Raw genomic sequence first — 14,270 nt, 5'->3', positions numbered from 1 at the left:
TAGTGCACACGCACATGCGCACACACCGAGACTACATGAGGGACAGGGGTGTACATGCTGCACACCGTGATGCTCTAGTGCACATGCACATGCGCACACACCAAGACTGCATGCGGGCAGGAGTGTACATGCTGCACACCATGGTTCTCTAGTGCACACGCACATGCACATGCGCACACACCAAGACTGCATGTGGGCAGGAGTGTACATGCTGCACACCGTGATGCTCTAGTGCACATGCACATGCGCACACACCAAGACTGCATGTGGGCAGGGGTGTACATGCTGCACACCGTGATGCTCTATTGCACACGTACGTGTCCACACACAGATTTGGGGAACAGGCTGCTGTAGTCACTGTTCCTCTCAGCCTCACTTGACACCCCCGATACAGAAAGTGGAGGGGGCCAGGGAGTCCAGCTTGAACCCCACCCCTCCGTTTACTGCGTGGGTAATGCTAGCTGCTGAAACAGACAACCCGGATCTTGCAGCCTCCTCCAGTGCTGCCTGCTGAGTCCCCAGCAGGTGCTTCCAGGGGCAGAGGCTCCCTCCACCGGGGCCTGGCATCCGGGCACCTTCCTGCTGGGTGCTGGCACGCAGCTTGCGGCTGACTGGGGAGCTTTTGGTACCAGGCCTGAAAGGGATACCACTTCTGCCCATGTTGCTTCTGCCAGAGCTCAGTCATGTGGCGACTCCTAGTTGCAAGGGATGTGGGAAATGGGTACCAGCCTCTGCTTATTGGGTACCAGCCTCTGCCTTTGGGCCCAAGTTCCTCAAATGGTCCCTGAGCTTCCGTGTTCTCACCTGTAAAATGGGGAGAGCAAATAACACCAGCTCTGTGAGGCTGTGCTTGGAAATAACTTTTAAATATTTCCTTCGTCTCTTCTTCTCCCCTCATATCCCTTCTTGTCCTTCCTTTCTACCCCGAAGTCCCGCCACAGGCACACACACAGCAGCAAACTCCTCTACAGCCTTTATTTCCTGCATCCCCCCTCCTTGCCTGCCTCTGGGGTACCTGGAACTCGGGACACAGAAGGTTAATCCAGGCCTGACCTTGAGTAACTTGCTGGTCAGGTGCAAGGCCAGGACCAGACCCTGGTCTCAGAGGACTCCCTTTCCAGTGCTCCTCTCTGGCTGGCCTCGTTCTCCCGTTGGAGGAAGCTCTCCTCTTTTCTGAGCCCTCCCGTCACAGCCCTCTCAGAGCCACTGTGCCTCTGCCTCCCCACCCTCCCACCGGCCCTTGGCAGAGGCTCCAGGCGGAGTGGGGCTCATGGCCACGTCCCTCCCCAAACAACTGCTGGAACCCCTGCCTGCCTCGTAACTACAGTCCAACTGTCTCCTTCTTAAGGCTCCTCCATCTTAATTGCTCAAGACCCACCGGGGATCACCCATGGGGTGCAGTTCCAGGCCTGCTTGCTGAGGGAAGGAAGCAGGGTTCCTATGCCGACCTCTGCTGCAGTTTCTTCTTGCTGCCACCTGGTGTCGCTGTAGGGCTACAGGACGGACCCGCTGGCCACACTGAGGCTCTGCCTGCTGGGTGCTAAGCATCGGCCCCCAGGGGGTGGGGTGGGATGTCTCACCTGCGGGGAATATTGTGCTCATACCCAGCCCCGGGCCCAAGGCATGGGCCAGTCCCGGAGCAAGGTCAGGCCCAGTCCAGCCTCCCACCTCCCACCACTACCTTCCCTCCCCACAGATCCATGGGGTCCCGTTAGGTCCCAGCCCCTGTGTCTCCTCTCAGGAGAGAAGGCTTCCCTCACTGATCTCCCACAGGTTTCCAGGGCTCCCCACCCTGACCCAGGAAGGGTGCCCAGTGAGGACAAGCCGGTGTTCTGGAGCCCTCTTTCATTTATTTATTTGTTTATTTTTTAAAATATATTTTTATTTTCAGAGAGGAAGGGAGAGGGAGAGAGAGATAGAAACATCAATAATGAGAGAGAATCATTGATATGCTGCCTCTTGCACGCCCCCTACTGGGGATCAGCCCGCAACCCAGCATGTGCCCTTGAGCGGAATGTGGCGACTCCTAGTTGCAAGGGATGTGGGAAAGGGGGCCCTCAAACCCGGGACCCTTCAGGCCTCAGGCCGAGGCTCTATCCACTGAGCCAACCCAACTAGGGTGAGCCCTCCTTTAGTAAGAAGAGACTAATAGTAACTTAATTCTATCTCAGGACACCCACTGCATGGGCCCAGACAGGAGGGGTGTCTGTGTGACTGGAGAAACTGCGGCTGGATTCTGCCCCAGATATTTCTCTGTGTGTGGCAGGCCGAGAATGTTCCTCTAGGATGCATCCCTTTGAGTCTTAAAAGGGCACCGGTCTTCCAGGTTGGCCCTCTTGCTCCTCTATCTTAGTGGGGATTGCAGCCTTAAAGCAGCAGAGGTTCCTAACCTGATGAGGGCCCTGGGACCACACCATGCGTGTGCACACAAACACTGACCGTGCTTTCAGGGCTCCTTGAGGACCCTTACCTGTGAGGCAGTAAGCCCATGGTCTCCTGCTGCTGGAAGCTGCCCCTGGGTCTGCAGGGAGGGGGCCAGGCTGGAAGGCAATACGGTGACGGGACATGTCCTGGCTGGGCACTGTTACCCCATTCTGAGCCTTGGTTTTCTCATCTGTAAAATGGCCAGCAGCGCCTGCCTCACTGGGCCCTCTGACGATTAGATCAGCATCTGCCCGTTCGCCTTGGCTGGTCCTGGAAATACTAGTTAGTGCACTCGTATTTCTCCAGCTCAGTGGAATCTGCTTGAGCCTAAACCCTGAGAGCCAGTGAGCCAAACCTGGAGCTTGTCAGAAGGTACATGCCAGCCCAGCTGGGGGGCTTCAGGGGCCCCCGGACAGGGTACAGATGAGAGCAAAAGCAGTGTCAGGGCTGTGGTCAGCTCCCTGCACCCCTGCAGCACCCACAGCAGCCAGACCCGGGGACCGGAACTCAGCCCTTCTTGGCAGCCAGAGTGGCGATGCAGCTGAGCCTGTTGTCCCAAGGAGGGAAGCTCCCTGTGGCTCTCCAAGGCCCCCCCTTGGCTGGCAGCTCCCCTCCCCCAGTGCTCCAGCTCCTGCTCTACAGGCTGTTGGTGGGCAAGGTCTCCCCTCTCCCCCATGGAGAGCTCAGAGCAGGCTCTTCACCTCTCATCTGCTTCTCCAGCCAGCCAGCCAATGTTTGGAGACCAGGGACTCTGGGCTGGCGCGAGGAGCCCTCAGAAATCACCTGCTAGGGGAGGCAGGGAAGCCACTGCACCCCATGTGAGGACATGGGGTACAGCCTGTGCTGGACCTGGGCAGGGAGCTCCAGATGCCAGTGGTGCAGGTCAGCCAGCGGCGGGGGGAAGGCAGACAGGGGAAGGCCCTCCGTGAGCATTGAGGGACCTTGGAGCTGAGTTTGGGGCCTGCGGAGGGAAGGGTGAGGGGGCAGGTGGGAGTGAACAGGGTTCTCAGAGAGCCTTGGAGTGGGCTGGCCCCGGAGCAGGGACCCTGAGGGTTGCTGTGGCCGGGACACTTGGGGCCTGGCTCTGATTGAGTTGTTGTTGGGGCCACTGAGTGCTGCGCCCTGGCCAGTTCCTCCTTGTGCACCCTGGTGCCTGGCACAGTGGCCATGGGTGTGGGTGAGGCAGTGGGAGGAAGACAAGCGGTGACTGGAGGCTGGGAGGGATGTTTGCTAGTTTGTAGATCAAGTGTCAGGGATCAGCAGATCTCTCTCTCTCTCTCTCTCTCTCTCTCTCTCTCTCTCTAACACACACACACACACACACACACACACACACACACACACCAGGTCTTTGCCCCTTCTAGGCCCAGCTGCCTACTAGCTCTCCCTCCACTTCTACTGACGGACAGATCTATGTATTCTTCAAGGATCAACTGAGCCAACTGGAGTGGACGCTGGTTCAGAGCAAGGCAGCTGGGGACAAAGTGGCAGAGGAAGCTCCGGGCTGCCCCTAAGGCATTGCCGAGGGCACCCAGGAGGCCCAGCCTCTGTCTCTGGTCCCCACGGCTCACACATAGCATGCTTGGCATCCCCAGGTTCCATGTTTCGAAACTGCACGCCGGGCGGCTGGTCAGAAATCTTCCCCAGGCCTGACCTGGCCTGTGGGGTTAACGTGAATGACTCGTTCAAGGAGACCGACGAGAAGCGGGTAAGCCTGACAACCTCCCTGGAAGGGCCCTACAGGGGGAGAGGTCTCAGCACCCGGCCAAGGACAGTGACCTGGGCTGCGGCTCCCACCCACTTTTGTCCGGCACATCACCTGGGGCTCTGTGGGCCACGGCACAGGTGGACTGCCATATGCTGCCATGAGTCGGGGGGATTTGGTCATGAAACCAAAAGAGAAGCTATGTGGTGGCTACACGCTCAGACCAGGCTGGTGAGTCTCAGCCCTGGCCTGTGACCTTGGTGGGGGTGTGGGCGACTTTACTCCTCTGTGCCTCAGTTTCTTCACCAGGGAAATGGGGTTAATAATCGTTCTGACCTCACAGGCTTGCCCAGAGAATTAAATGAGTTAATCCATGGAAGTGGTGAGCTGGGTGCCTGGCCATAGTAAGTGCTCAATCAATGTTCGCTCTCAAAAGAGAGAGCCCAGCCCCAGGGTAGTCAGTCCTGGGTTGAGAGAGGACACTGTGAGCGGTGGGCTGAACTTCTCTGGGTGCCTCCTGAAGGAGCTGTCAATTTCAGAGAACCCTTCCCTCCTCGCTTTTCCTGACCGGCTCCTCCACAACCTTTAAAACTCCACTCCAGAGCATCAACCCCAGAAAGCTGCTGCTGCCTGTCCCCAAAGAGGGGCTCCCTGACCGTGTTAGCCTCCAGCTATTACCATATTCTATGAAGTCATCAGCATGTCCATGGGCACCCATCTCGCTCACTAAAATATAAGCTCCTCAAAAGCCTCCATTCCATACTTGACAAACATTTGGGCAAGGCCCGGGGCTAAGCACGGAAACACAGCAGTGACAGATTGAAAAGAGTCATTTCCCGGCCCCATCGCCCAGCACGATGCCTGGCCCCTATCAGGTGCCCACTAACGCTCATTGTTGGGCTGAACATCTACCTCGTGCCAGCTGCTTAATGCACAATCACATTAATGCTGAAAAGCGTTCGATGTAAGTTCATCATGTTCTCCATTTTGCAGGTGAGGAAACTGAGGCGGAAAGGGGTTAATGCAAAATTGGACTTACCTCAGACAATGATTGTCCAGAAATAGTGGAAAGGAGACCTACTTGGCTTCAGCTCACATTAAGAAAAAATTAAAAAGCTCTTAAGATTGGAAGGGTTCCAGACCATATGACTCACAATGGCCCATAAATGCTGGTCCACAAATCAGCACACAATTTGTCTTTTATTCTGAGATTTGAACCATCCTTCTTATTTATTTATTTATGTATTTATTTATTTATTTTTAATCCTCTCAGGATGATATGTCGTTTTTCCCATTAGATTTAGCGAAAGAGGAAGGGTTTTATTTTCCTTCTTCTTTTTAATCCTCACCCAATGGTATATTTTGCCTATTGATTTTTGGATAGAATGGAAGGGAGGGAGAGAGAAACATTGATGTGAGACAGGCACATTAATTGGTTGCCTCCTGCACGTGTCCAGACTGGGCATCAAACCCCCAACCTGGGTATGTGCCATGACTGGGAATCGAACCTGCAATCTTTTTGGTGTGCAGGACAACTCTCTAACCAACTGAGTCACCCAGCCAGGGCTGATCATCCCATTTATTATTGCTGAAATTCTTTTTTCTTTTAATCAAATGATGGTGAAAGTCTGGATTTGTTGGTTTTCTCTCAACTTCCTTACTTGGCACACACCTCTCTATTACTGACAAATATTATTGACAGAGTGGACTCAGACTGGCGGAAAGACCAGGCAAAGATATCACTTGAACAAATAAGATGAGATTTGCTTACCTACAGCAGAAGTTGGCAAGCTACAACCCTTGGGCCAAATCGGATCCACCACCTGCTTTTGCAAATAAAGTTTTATTGAAACACAGCCACCTCCATTTGCACTACAAGGATAGAATTGAGTTAGCTGCAAAAGAGATCTTATGGCACCCAAAGCCTAAAATATTTACTACTTGCCCTGTATGGGAAAAGCCTGGTGACCCCAATCTAGAGGATGCAGAAGGAAGGTGGCCCAGTCAGAATACAAAGCAGAGCGATAGGTAACTTGACCCTTGATGGACAGCAGTGAGGATCCTGGACCCGCGTTCTGGCGGGCGGTGCAGTAGTTGCAACTGTCAAGGGCAGAGACACTGAGGTTGCATCAGGCCTCCTGGGAACAGGACTCTTTCTGGGTCAGACCTTAAAGACACAGGGCAGGACCAGGTCTGCATGAGAGCTGGCCCCTGTGTCCTGAGGGTCAGAGGTGGACAATGACCCCAGCCACAGGCCAGTGCAGAATACTCAGCCTGAACACTACGCTGTCACCGGGGCCTCCTCATGCTGCCATAGGCTGCCCCAAACTGCTCCTGAACTGAGGGCTGCGAAACCAGGCGTCCCCGAGGGTGAGGCCAACACCCTCGGCTATGGGGCTCATGTGGGTCCTCCAATGTTTTGATACTTCACTGCTCTCTGATTAAAGGTGTGGGAACCATTAATCTGATGCAACCTACTGCCCTTCTGGCTCTCTGCCTTGTGCCTCTAAGGTGGCTCCTGGCTCCTGGGACTGCAGTGACATCAGTGGGGAAGCTCGATGTCACAAGGCAGCCATCCTGTCAGGGATCACCTCTTGCTGCCAGAAAGTTTTTGGTCACTCGGAGTCAAACCTACTTTCTGGTAACGTCCCCCCACCAGAGCTCACACATTAGGTCTTACTCTGCTTCTACTGCCCATCGACCTGAGAGTGTCCTCCCGGGGTTTGTTTATCCCTCTGGGTGTAGTGTACGCAGTGTAATCATGTGCTCTTCAGGTGACAAGATCAGCCTTCTCTGGGAATACTCCAGTTTATTAATGTGCCTCTTAAAATAACACGCCCAGACTGGATCAAGCACTCCAGATGTCCCCATGTGGCCGGCTGCTCCCCAGCACTCCACTATGTAACCGGGTGCAGGCAGAGTTTTTCCAACAGCTACCTCATACCTCATACTTCATAACATAATCTCGAACAGCAATTGCACAGTGCTGAGTCATGTTGAAGGGTGGATGATGGGGGTGGAGGGTGGAGGTGGGGAAAATTAGCATGCCTTGCCTGTCTTCTAAGTGCCAGCCACTAGACACTCTACCTGATACCTTATTTGTTCTTCCAACAAGGTAGATATTATTCCCATTTTGCAGATGAGGAATCTGAGGCTCAGAGAAGTTAAGTAATTTGCCCAGGGTCACACAGCTGGTAAGAGTCCTGAGTTTGGAACCCTTGTTTCTGGCTCTGAAGCCTGTGTTCTTTCTGCAGGACACTTCCCTAGCACTTGAAGCTTTGGCCATTCGGCCTGAAGGTCATTTTCATATGAATAGCTGTCAGCCAGCCAGTTTCCCCAATACTATTCCTGCGCCTGTTTTGTTTTTAAATCAAATACCCCTTTTCTTCTGGTTACAAAGTATGACTGACCCACTGTAGCAAAATGAAAGGTGTAGAAAAACACAACTGAAAACAACAGCGCTATACACCAACTTATTATCCAAAGCGAACTGGTATTAACATCTAACACATCTCCTAACTATCTCGTTTCTAAGCATGTATGAGATTGGACTACATGAAACGTCCATATTTAGTCATTTTTTATCTACAACAAGGGGCGATTTCATGTCACTTGACATAACACTTTTTTGCAGAGAGGGTATCTACTGTCATGTGAATTGTTTTCTCTTTCCCATGACATTACGGTCTTAGCATGTCCTGACATCTTTTCAAACTCTTGGTAAGCAGCATTTTAGTGGTGGCCTAACATTAAAATAATTTGGATTTAAAATAATTTAGTTTAAAAATATAAAATAATTAGTTAACTATTCTATTGTTGGGCATTTGAATGTTTTTCATCAAAATAGTTCTGATAAATATATTTATATATAAATATGCATTATATGTCTGATTAATTCTTAGAATTAATTCCTGTTGGTAGAAGTAAAGCCTATTTCAAAGGTTCTTAGTCCCTGATACTTTCCAGAGAGATTGAACAATTTCCACTCCCACTATACCTTCACCAGCATAGAATATGATTACTTCCAAATATTTCTTAATTTGGTTGATTAAAAAATGGCATAGTATTATTTTTTAAATTTTTACTTCCTTGATTATTTTTAAGGCTGTTGTACAATTTATTTATTTTTTAACCTAAATGCAGGTCTTTACATTTATCTCTATATGTCAATTTATTCTATTCCATTGAGATCTTTTTGAATCAAAGATGAACCAAGAGTGTGAAGTGGCTACTGGACAAGTAAGTGCCTGCTTGGTCACATTAACAGGAGTGCAGTGTGTAGAACAGGGGAGGTGATGGCCCCTTTCTACTGCTTCCTGGTGAGAGGATACCTCTGGAGCTTTTCAGCTATCCAGTTCTGGGTATTTTATTTAATAAGGACATTGACAAATTGGAGCATATTAATTGAGCAAAATGGTGAAGGAGGTGGAAAAAGATTAAAGACACAGGGAACATTTAATGCTGAGAAGATAAGTGAGTCACAGATTGGTGGAATAGCTGTATTAAAAATGACAGGCCCCTCCGTAAGGTCTTCGTAACTTTTCTGTTATACTAAAACTATTCTAAACTGAAAAGCTTATTTTTTAAAAATAAGGACAGGCCTTGGGTACAGTTTATTTTAAATGGTTTAAGAAACAATAAGTGCAATTCAAAAGGTAATAGGTTTTAGCTTTAGATGAGAAAAAAATACCTAGTATTTTGCACTGCTGTATACCAAATGACTTCCTTATTCCTTGGAAGGCAGTGAGCACCTTGTCCCTAGAGGTATTCAAGCAGAGCCTTTAAATTCAGGGTGAGGTAAGAGGGATATAAGTTTGAGTTCCAAAGCCAAGATGTTGTGAGTCTATGAATTGGTGCCCTTGGCCGTTTGGGTTGAAGGGATTCAAGCAACCGGAAGCAGGTGCACTGCGAGGCAGAAGAGAGCAGAGCCAGCCAGGTGGGTGGGAGGGGCTGACACACGCCTCTCTCTGCAGCACGAGTACCTGCTGAAGCTGAAGGTCATGTACACCGTGGGCTATAGCTCCTCCCTGGTGATGCTCCTGGTTGCCCTCAGCATCCTCTGTTCTTTCAGGTGAGAACACGTGAGCAGCTCTCCATCTCCCCAGCCTTCCCTGGACACAGACTTTGCATCTCTTTTAACTGCACGGGCCAGAGGGTGGGCCACTTTGTCACCTCTTGATCTAAGCGGACCTGTGGCAGACGTTCCTGTGACTGACCTTCCTGTGAAGTTTGTGACCCTGTTCATTCCTTTATTCACTCAACATTTACTGAGCATTGCTAGGAACTTCCCGTATCAGTTACTTTACACGTTGTTATTTCTAATGTTCACTCAATGCTATTGCCCTAACTTTTCAGGTATGTTAGCCAGACTCTTGGTTGCAAGAAACAGAAACCTTCAAACAAAGGTGACCTGACCCACATAATTGACAAGTTCAGGGGCATCTGGCTGAATCTAGGCGCCCAAGGGTATTGGCACAACTAGGTTGGTCTCCCTCCATTTTTCCACTCGCACTGGCCTCATCCTGGGGTAGACTTTCTGCAGGGGAGCAGAGACAGCCACCAGCAGCTGCAGGGGTACATTCTATCATTCTGCAACACCAGCACAAAGAACGTCTCTTCCCCATTAGATGCAATGAAAGTCCTGGGGGAATTCTCATAGGCCCAACTTGGGTCACATGCCCAACCCTGAGCCAATCACTGTGGCCAGGATTGGAGAGCTTCAATTGGTCAGGTCTGTCATGAGGGTGGAAGGGTGGAGTCAAACCCACCAGAGTTGGAGTGGGTTCCCCCTAAGAAAGCCTGGTCTGGTACCTGGCCAATGGGAACAAGTAACAGTCCTCTGTCCCTGACAGCAGAATAGGAAACAGGCTATGGGAGTGAAAAGACTAGCTCCAGGTCATATAACTGACAAGGCTAGCTCCATCCAGGTCATATAACTGACAAGGCTAGCTCCAGGTCATATAACTGACAAGGCTAGCTCCAGGTCATGTAACTGACAAGGCTAGCTCCAGGTCATGTAACTGACAAGGCTAGCTCCAGGTCATATAACTGACAAGGCTAGCTCCAGGTCATGTAACTGACAAGGCTAGCTCCAGGTCATATAACTGACAAGGCTAGCTCCAGGTCATACAACTGACAAGGCTAGCTCCAGGTCATGTAACTGACAAGGCTAACTCCAGGTCATACAACTGACAGCGGCAGAGCCCAGGTCTGTCTTCTCCCTGAAGCCCGTGTTCTCTCTGTGCTGCTCTCCTCTTGGACCCCTCTCCCCCATCCCTTCTGAACAATTCTAGAAGCTAGAGATGCTTAGGTCAAGGAAGAATATAATGCTGCTCCTGTGACCCAGCTTTTGTTATCATTATTATTACAGCATGAGACAGAGTAGACTGAGCACCTGGGGACCTGGGTTCTTATGCAGATTATACTAACAAAGCAATACAGAGAAATGTGTCACCTGGGAAGAGCTATGTCCAGGACCTGGTTCCCCTGTGCACTGAGGGAGAGGTGGGCCTGCTGCACCCTGGCTCCTCCCAGCTCGGGCCCCTATGGCCCTGCTTTCTCTCCCTCCAGGAGGCTCCACTGCACCCGCAACTACATCCACATGCACCTGTTCGTGTCCTTCATCCTGCGCGCCCTGTCCAACTTCATCAAGGATGCTGTGCTCTTCTCAGACGATGATGACCACTGTGAAACCCACAGGGTAATGTGCCTCCGTGCCCCAGGGCGTGGCTCACTTTGGAGAGGGTGGTAGCCTTGTTCCTCCCAGAGTCCCTGCTGAGGCGGCACTAATGCCCATGGTAGAGGGCCAAGAGCTGGGGCCGGGTCAGGAGATGCAGGGAGAGCTCTACGCCCCCACACGCAGGCTGGGTCCGGTATGAGCTCGGCTTATGGGGAAGCCACTGGGGGGTTGCCACTCAGCTCCCAGGTCCGGGATTAGCCACTCTGAGGCTGAGATATATAGCAAGGATCCTCCTTTCCCTTCTCTTGCCAAGTCCCACTGTAGACAGATGGCTAAGTCTAGAGAGGGTTGGGTTGGTTGTAGAAAGAAGGGGGAAGCATATGCCTGTATGTCTGCACACACAGGTCTGCAGTGAAACCATCATGCTTGGTTCAATCTAACCCTCTTCCTCTTCTGAATGTGCTCAGATGAGTCTTCATTCATTGTAATATCACTCTGTGCCCATGGGAACCCCTTTAGTGCACGTAACAGAAAAGTATCCGCCCGTGGCCTAGACAGGGGGGTTGTTCCCCACATACGCAGTCCATAGATGGGCAACCCAGAGCTGGCACGGTGGCTCCATGACGCCATGAAGGACACAGTCCTTGTCCCTCTTTGTGCTCTGCCATTCTTGATCCCATGTTTATACCACGTTAGCATATGGCTCCTGCAACCCCAGGCCCACATCCACGTTCCAGACAAAAAGGAGTTAAGTCGAAGGTTAAACACTGTTTCTCTTTGGGAGGCTTTGACTTTTTGTTTGGGAAAGAACACCCTCCCCAAGACTCCTACCTGCCTCTTATTGACTAGAACTGGGTTGGGTGACCATACTTAACTGCAAAGGAAGCTGGGGGATTGAGTTTTTTACTAGTACAGTCTCCAAAGCAGACACAAGTGAGGGAGAAGGGGTTTGGAAACTGAGATTGGTTCAGTCACCTGTCTGCCTCTTTCCAGCATTCACATCTGGAATTCCTTATTGACCTGTTAGGTTTGTGTTTATAGTTTTTGTGTGTGTGCTTGTGTGTGTGTGTGTGTGTGTGTGTGTGTGTGTGTTTCTGACTCAAACTACGAGGTCCCTACAGTGGGAACCATGACTCTCAGAGAGGTCTCCAGGATGAAGTAATAGTAGCAGACTGGGGGTCAGGACTCATTCAGGCCACCCCCCTCATCCCTGACCAGCGGTGGAGAAGTCCAGCTGTGCCCAGCAGGGAAGCTTCTTGGATTCTGCTAACATCAGACTTTTGAGCCAACCATGAACCACGCCTGGAATCAGAGCCTCTGGGAGGACACAGGGTGAAACCACAGATGGCCTGCAGTGCAGCAGTGGGAACGCCTGCTCTCTGGACCTGACCTTGCAGCAGTCCATGCAGCAGCCCTCAGGCCAGCCCAGGAGCTGTCCTGTCCCTAGGGGACAGCTCAGTGAGAGGAAAGGGGACCCTCATGAGATGAGTATAGGAGCCATGCTGGCCTAGAACCCCACAATCCCACAGGCATAGCCCCCAGGGATTCCGCAAGGGCCATGCTTGCTGTAAGAGTCACTGCATCAAGCAAGGCCGACACTGTGGCAGCCTCATCAGGTGTTAGAGGGCTCCGGTCCGGATGCCATGTACCAGCCAGGGGCCGTTTTCACTATAATCAATGTTGCCCCATCATACTTGGCATGTCCCTTCTTCATCCATTTCCAGGGATCCTGAGCTCGGAAGGATTTTAACCCTTTAAATGTGCCTTTTCCTCTCTAGTTCAGTTTCCTCATCTGAAAAATGAGGGAGTCAGGGGTTGGACAATATCTGACACAATTTTACAGCTGGTAGCCAATTCCAAAATGTGAATGCAGTTCCTGCTTCCGCGGTGCCGTCGTGACTGAGCCTACCGACTGTGGTCTTCTGATAGTGGGAGGCCACAGGGGATGGCCGGGAGGCCCGGGGCTCACTCTGTGGCCTGGCCCCTGACCCTACCAGACCTTGGCACTGCTGTGAGGCGGCCACCAGAGGACAGCCCACACTCGCCCATCCTGGGACTCACCTGCCTCTCTCTGTCCAGGTGGGCTGCAAGCTGGTCATGGTCTTCTTCCAGTACTGCATCCTGGCCAACTACACCTGGCTGCTGGCGGAGGGCCTCTACCTTCACACCCTCCTCGCCGTCTCCTTCTTCTCAGAAAGGAAGTGCCTCCAGGGCTGTGTTGCCCTCGGATGGGGTATGTTTCTCTGTGGGGATGGTGGCCGAGTGGTATGTGGGAAAGGGCGCTGAGTCAGAAGAAGTTGGTTCCTAGTTCCAGCTCCACATTTAAATTGAGTTAACTTGTATCATCTTAGATAAGTTACTTGCTGTTTCACCAACAGGCCTCAGTTTACTTATCTGTCAAATGGGAAATATTAGCTAAAATTTAGCCCCAATTTCAGGCACCCGAAGCTTTTTACAATTTGATCCTACCCAACACTTGTCGCCTCATCTTCCTTAGACATTCCATTTAGATGTCCTCATTTTTGCTTCCTTTCTATATCGGTTAGGGTGCTTTTGACTGTAGATATCATAAAATCTGGCTTATATAGGATTTAAATATAAAAGAAATTAAGTGGCTCATGTAACTGAGAAGCCCAGGGGTCACTAACTTCAGGTGAGGCTGAATTCAGCAGCTCAGCAGCGTTTCTTTCTGTCTTTCTACTTGGCTTCCTGTTAGTGCTCCCAGCTTCTGCGCTACCGGCCTTCTTGTTACATCTAACGGGGCACAGCATCTCCGCTTGCTGGGAATGCCTTGTCCTAGCATTTCCAGGAAATTTCCTGAAGTTCTGTTTGGACTTAGATTGGACCAGTGTACGTCTCATACACATCCTTGAACCAATCATAGGGGCCTGAGATTGGATGGAATACACAGGGATGGAATACACTGATTGGCTTAAGCTATTCAAATCACACAGCTTCTCAAAGGAAATCAGGATTCAGTTTCTAGGAAGGAGGGAAAATGATAGCGAGACAGTCAACTGCAGACCCCATTACATCTCTTTCTTCTTTCCTTTCTGGTCAACGAGAATAATAAAACTCTCTTCTTCTTCTCCTCCTTCTTCTTCTTTTTTAGAGAGAGAGAGAGAATGTGTAAGGGGTGGGGGAGAGAGACACAGAAACATCGACCGGAATCAAACCTGGGGACCTTTCAGTCCAAGGGCCAACACTCTAACCACTGAGCAAACTGGTTAGGGCACAATTCTCATTTCTTGAGCACTTACTATGTGCTAGGCATTGAGCTCAGCACTTTTTAAAAAATATTTTTATTGATTTCCAAGAGGAAGGGGGAGAGAGAGAGAGAGAGAGAGAGAGAGAGAGAGAGAGAGAAACATCAATGATGAGAGAGAACCATTCAACAGCTGCCTCCTGCACACCCACTACTGGGGATCAAGCCTGCAACCTGGGAATGTGCCCTTGACCGGA

General features: G+C 50.9%; 1 protein-coding gene across 1 annotated transcript in view; it reads left to right on the top strand.

Moving 5' to 3' along the window:
• Positions 1–14,270, top strand: part of SCTR (secretin receptor) — a 74,492-nt gene that overhangs the window by 39,330 nt on the left and 20,892 nt on the right. Inside the window, exons 4-7 of the mRNA XM_059704680.1 lie at positions 4,020–4,132; positions 9,103–9,200; positions 10,700–10,829; positions 12,888–13,041. Coding sequence (XP_059560663.1) covers positions 4,020–4,132; positions 9,103–9,200; positions 10,700–10,829; positions 12,888–13,041 — 495 coding nt within the window. The remainder of the gene's footprint in view (positions 1–4,019; positions 4,133–9,102; positions 9,201–10,699; positions 10,830–12,887; positions 13,042–14,270) is intronic.

Source organism: Myotis daubentonii, chromosome 7 (genome assembly GCF_963259705.1).
Source record: "Myotis daubentonii chromosome 7, mMyoDau2.1, whole genome shotgun sequence".
Classification (NCBI taxonomy): domain Eukaryota; kingdom Metazoa; phylum Chordata; class Mammalia; order Chiroptera; family Vespertilionidae; genus Myotis; species Myotis daubentonii.
This window is presented reverse-complemented; position numbering and strand designations above follow the sequence as displayed.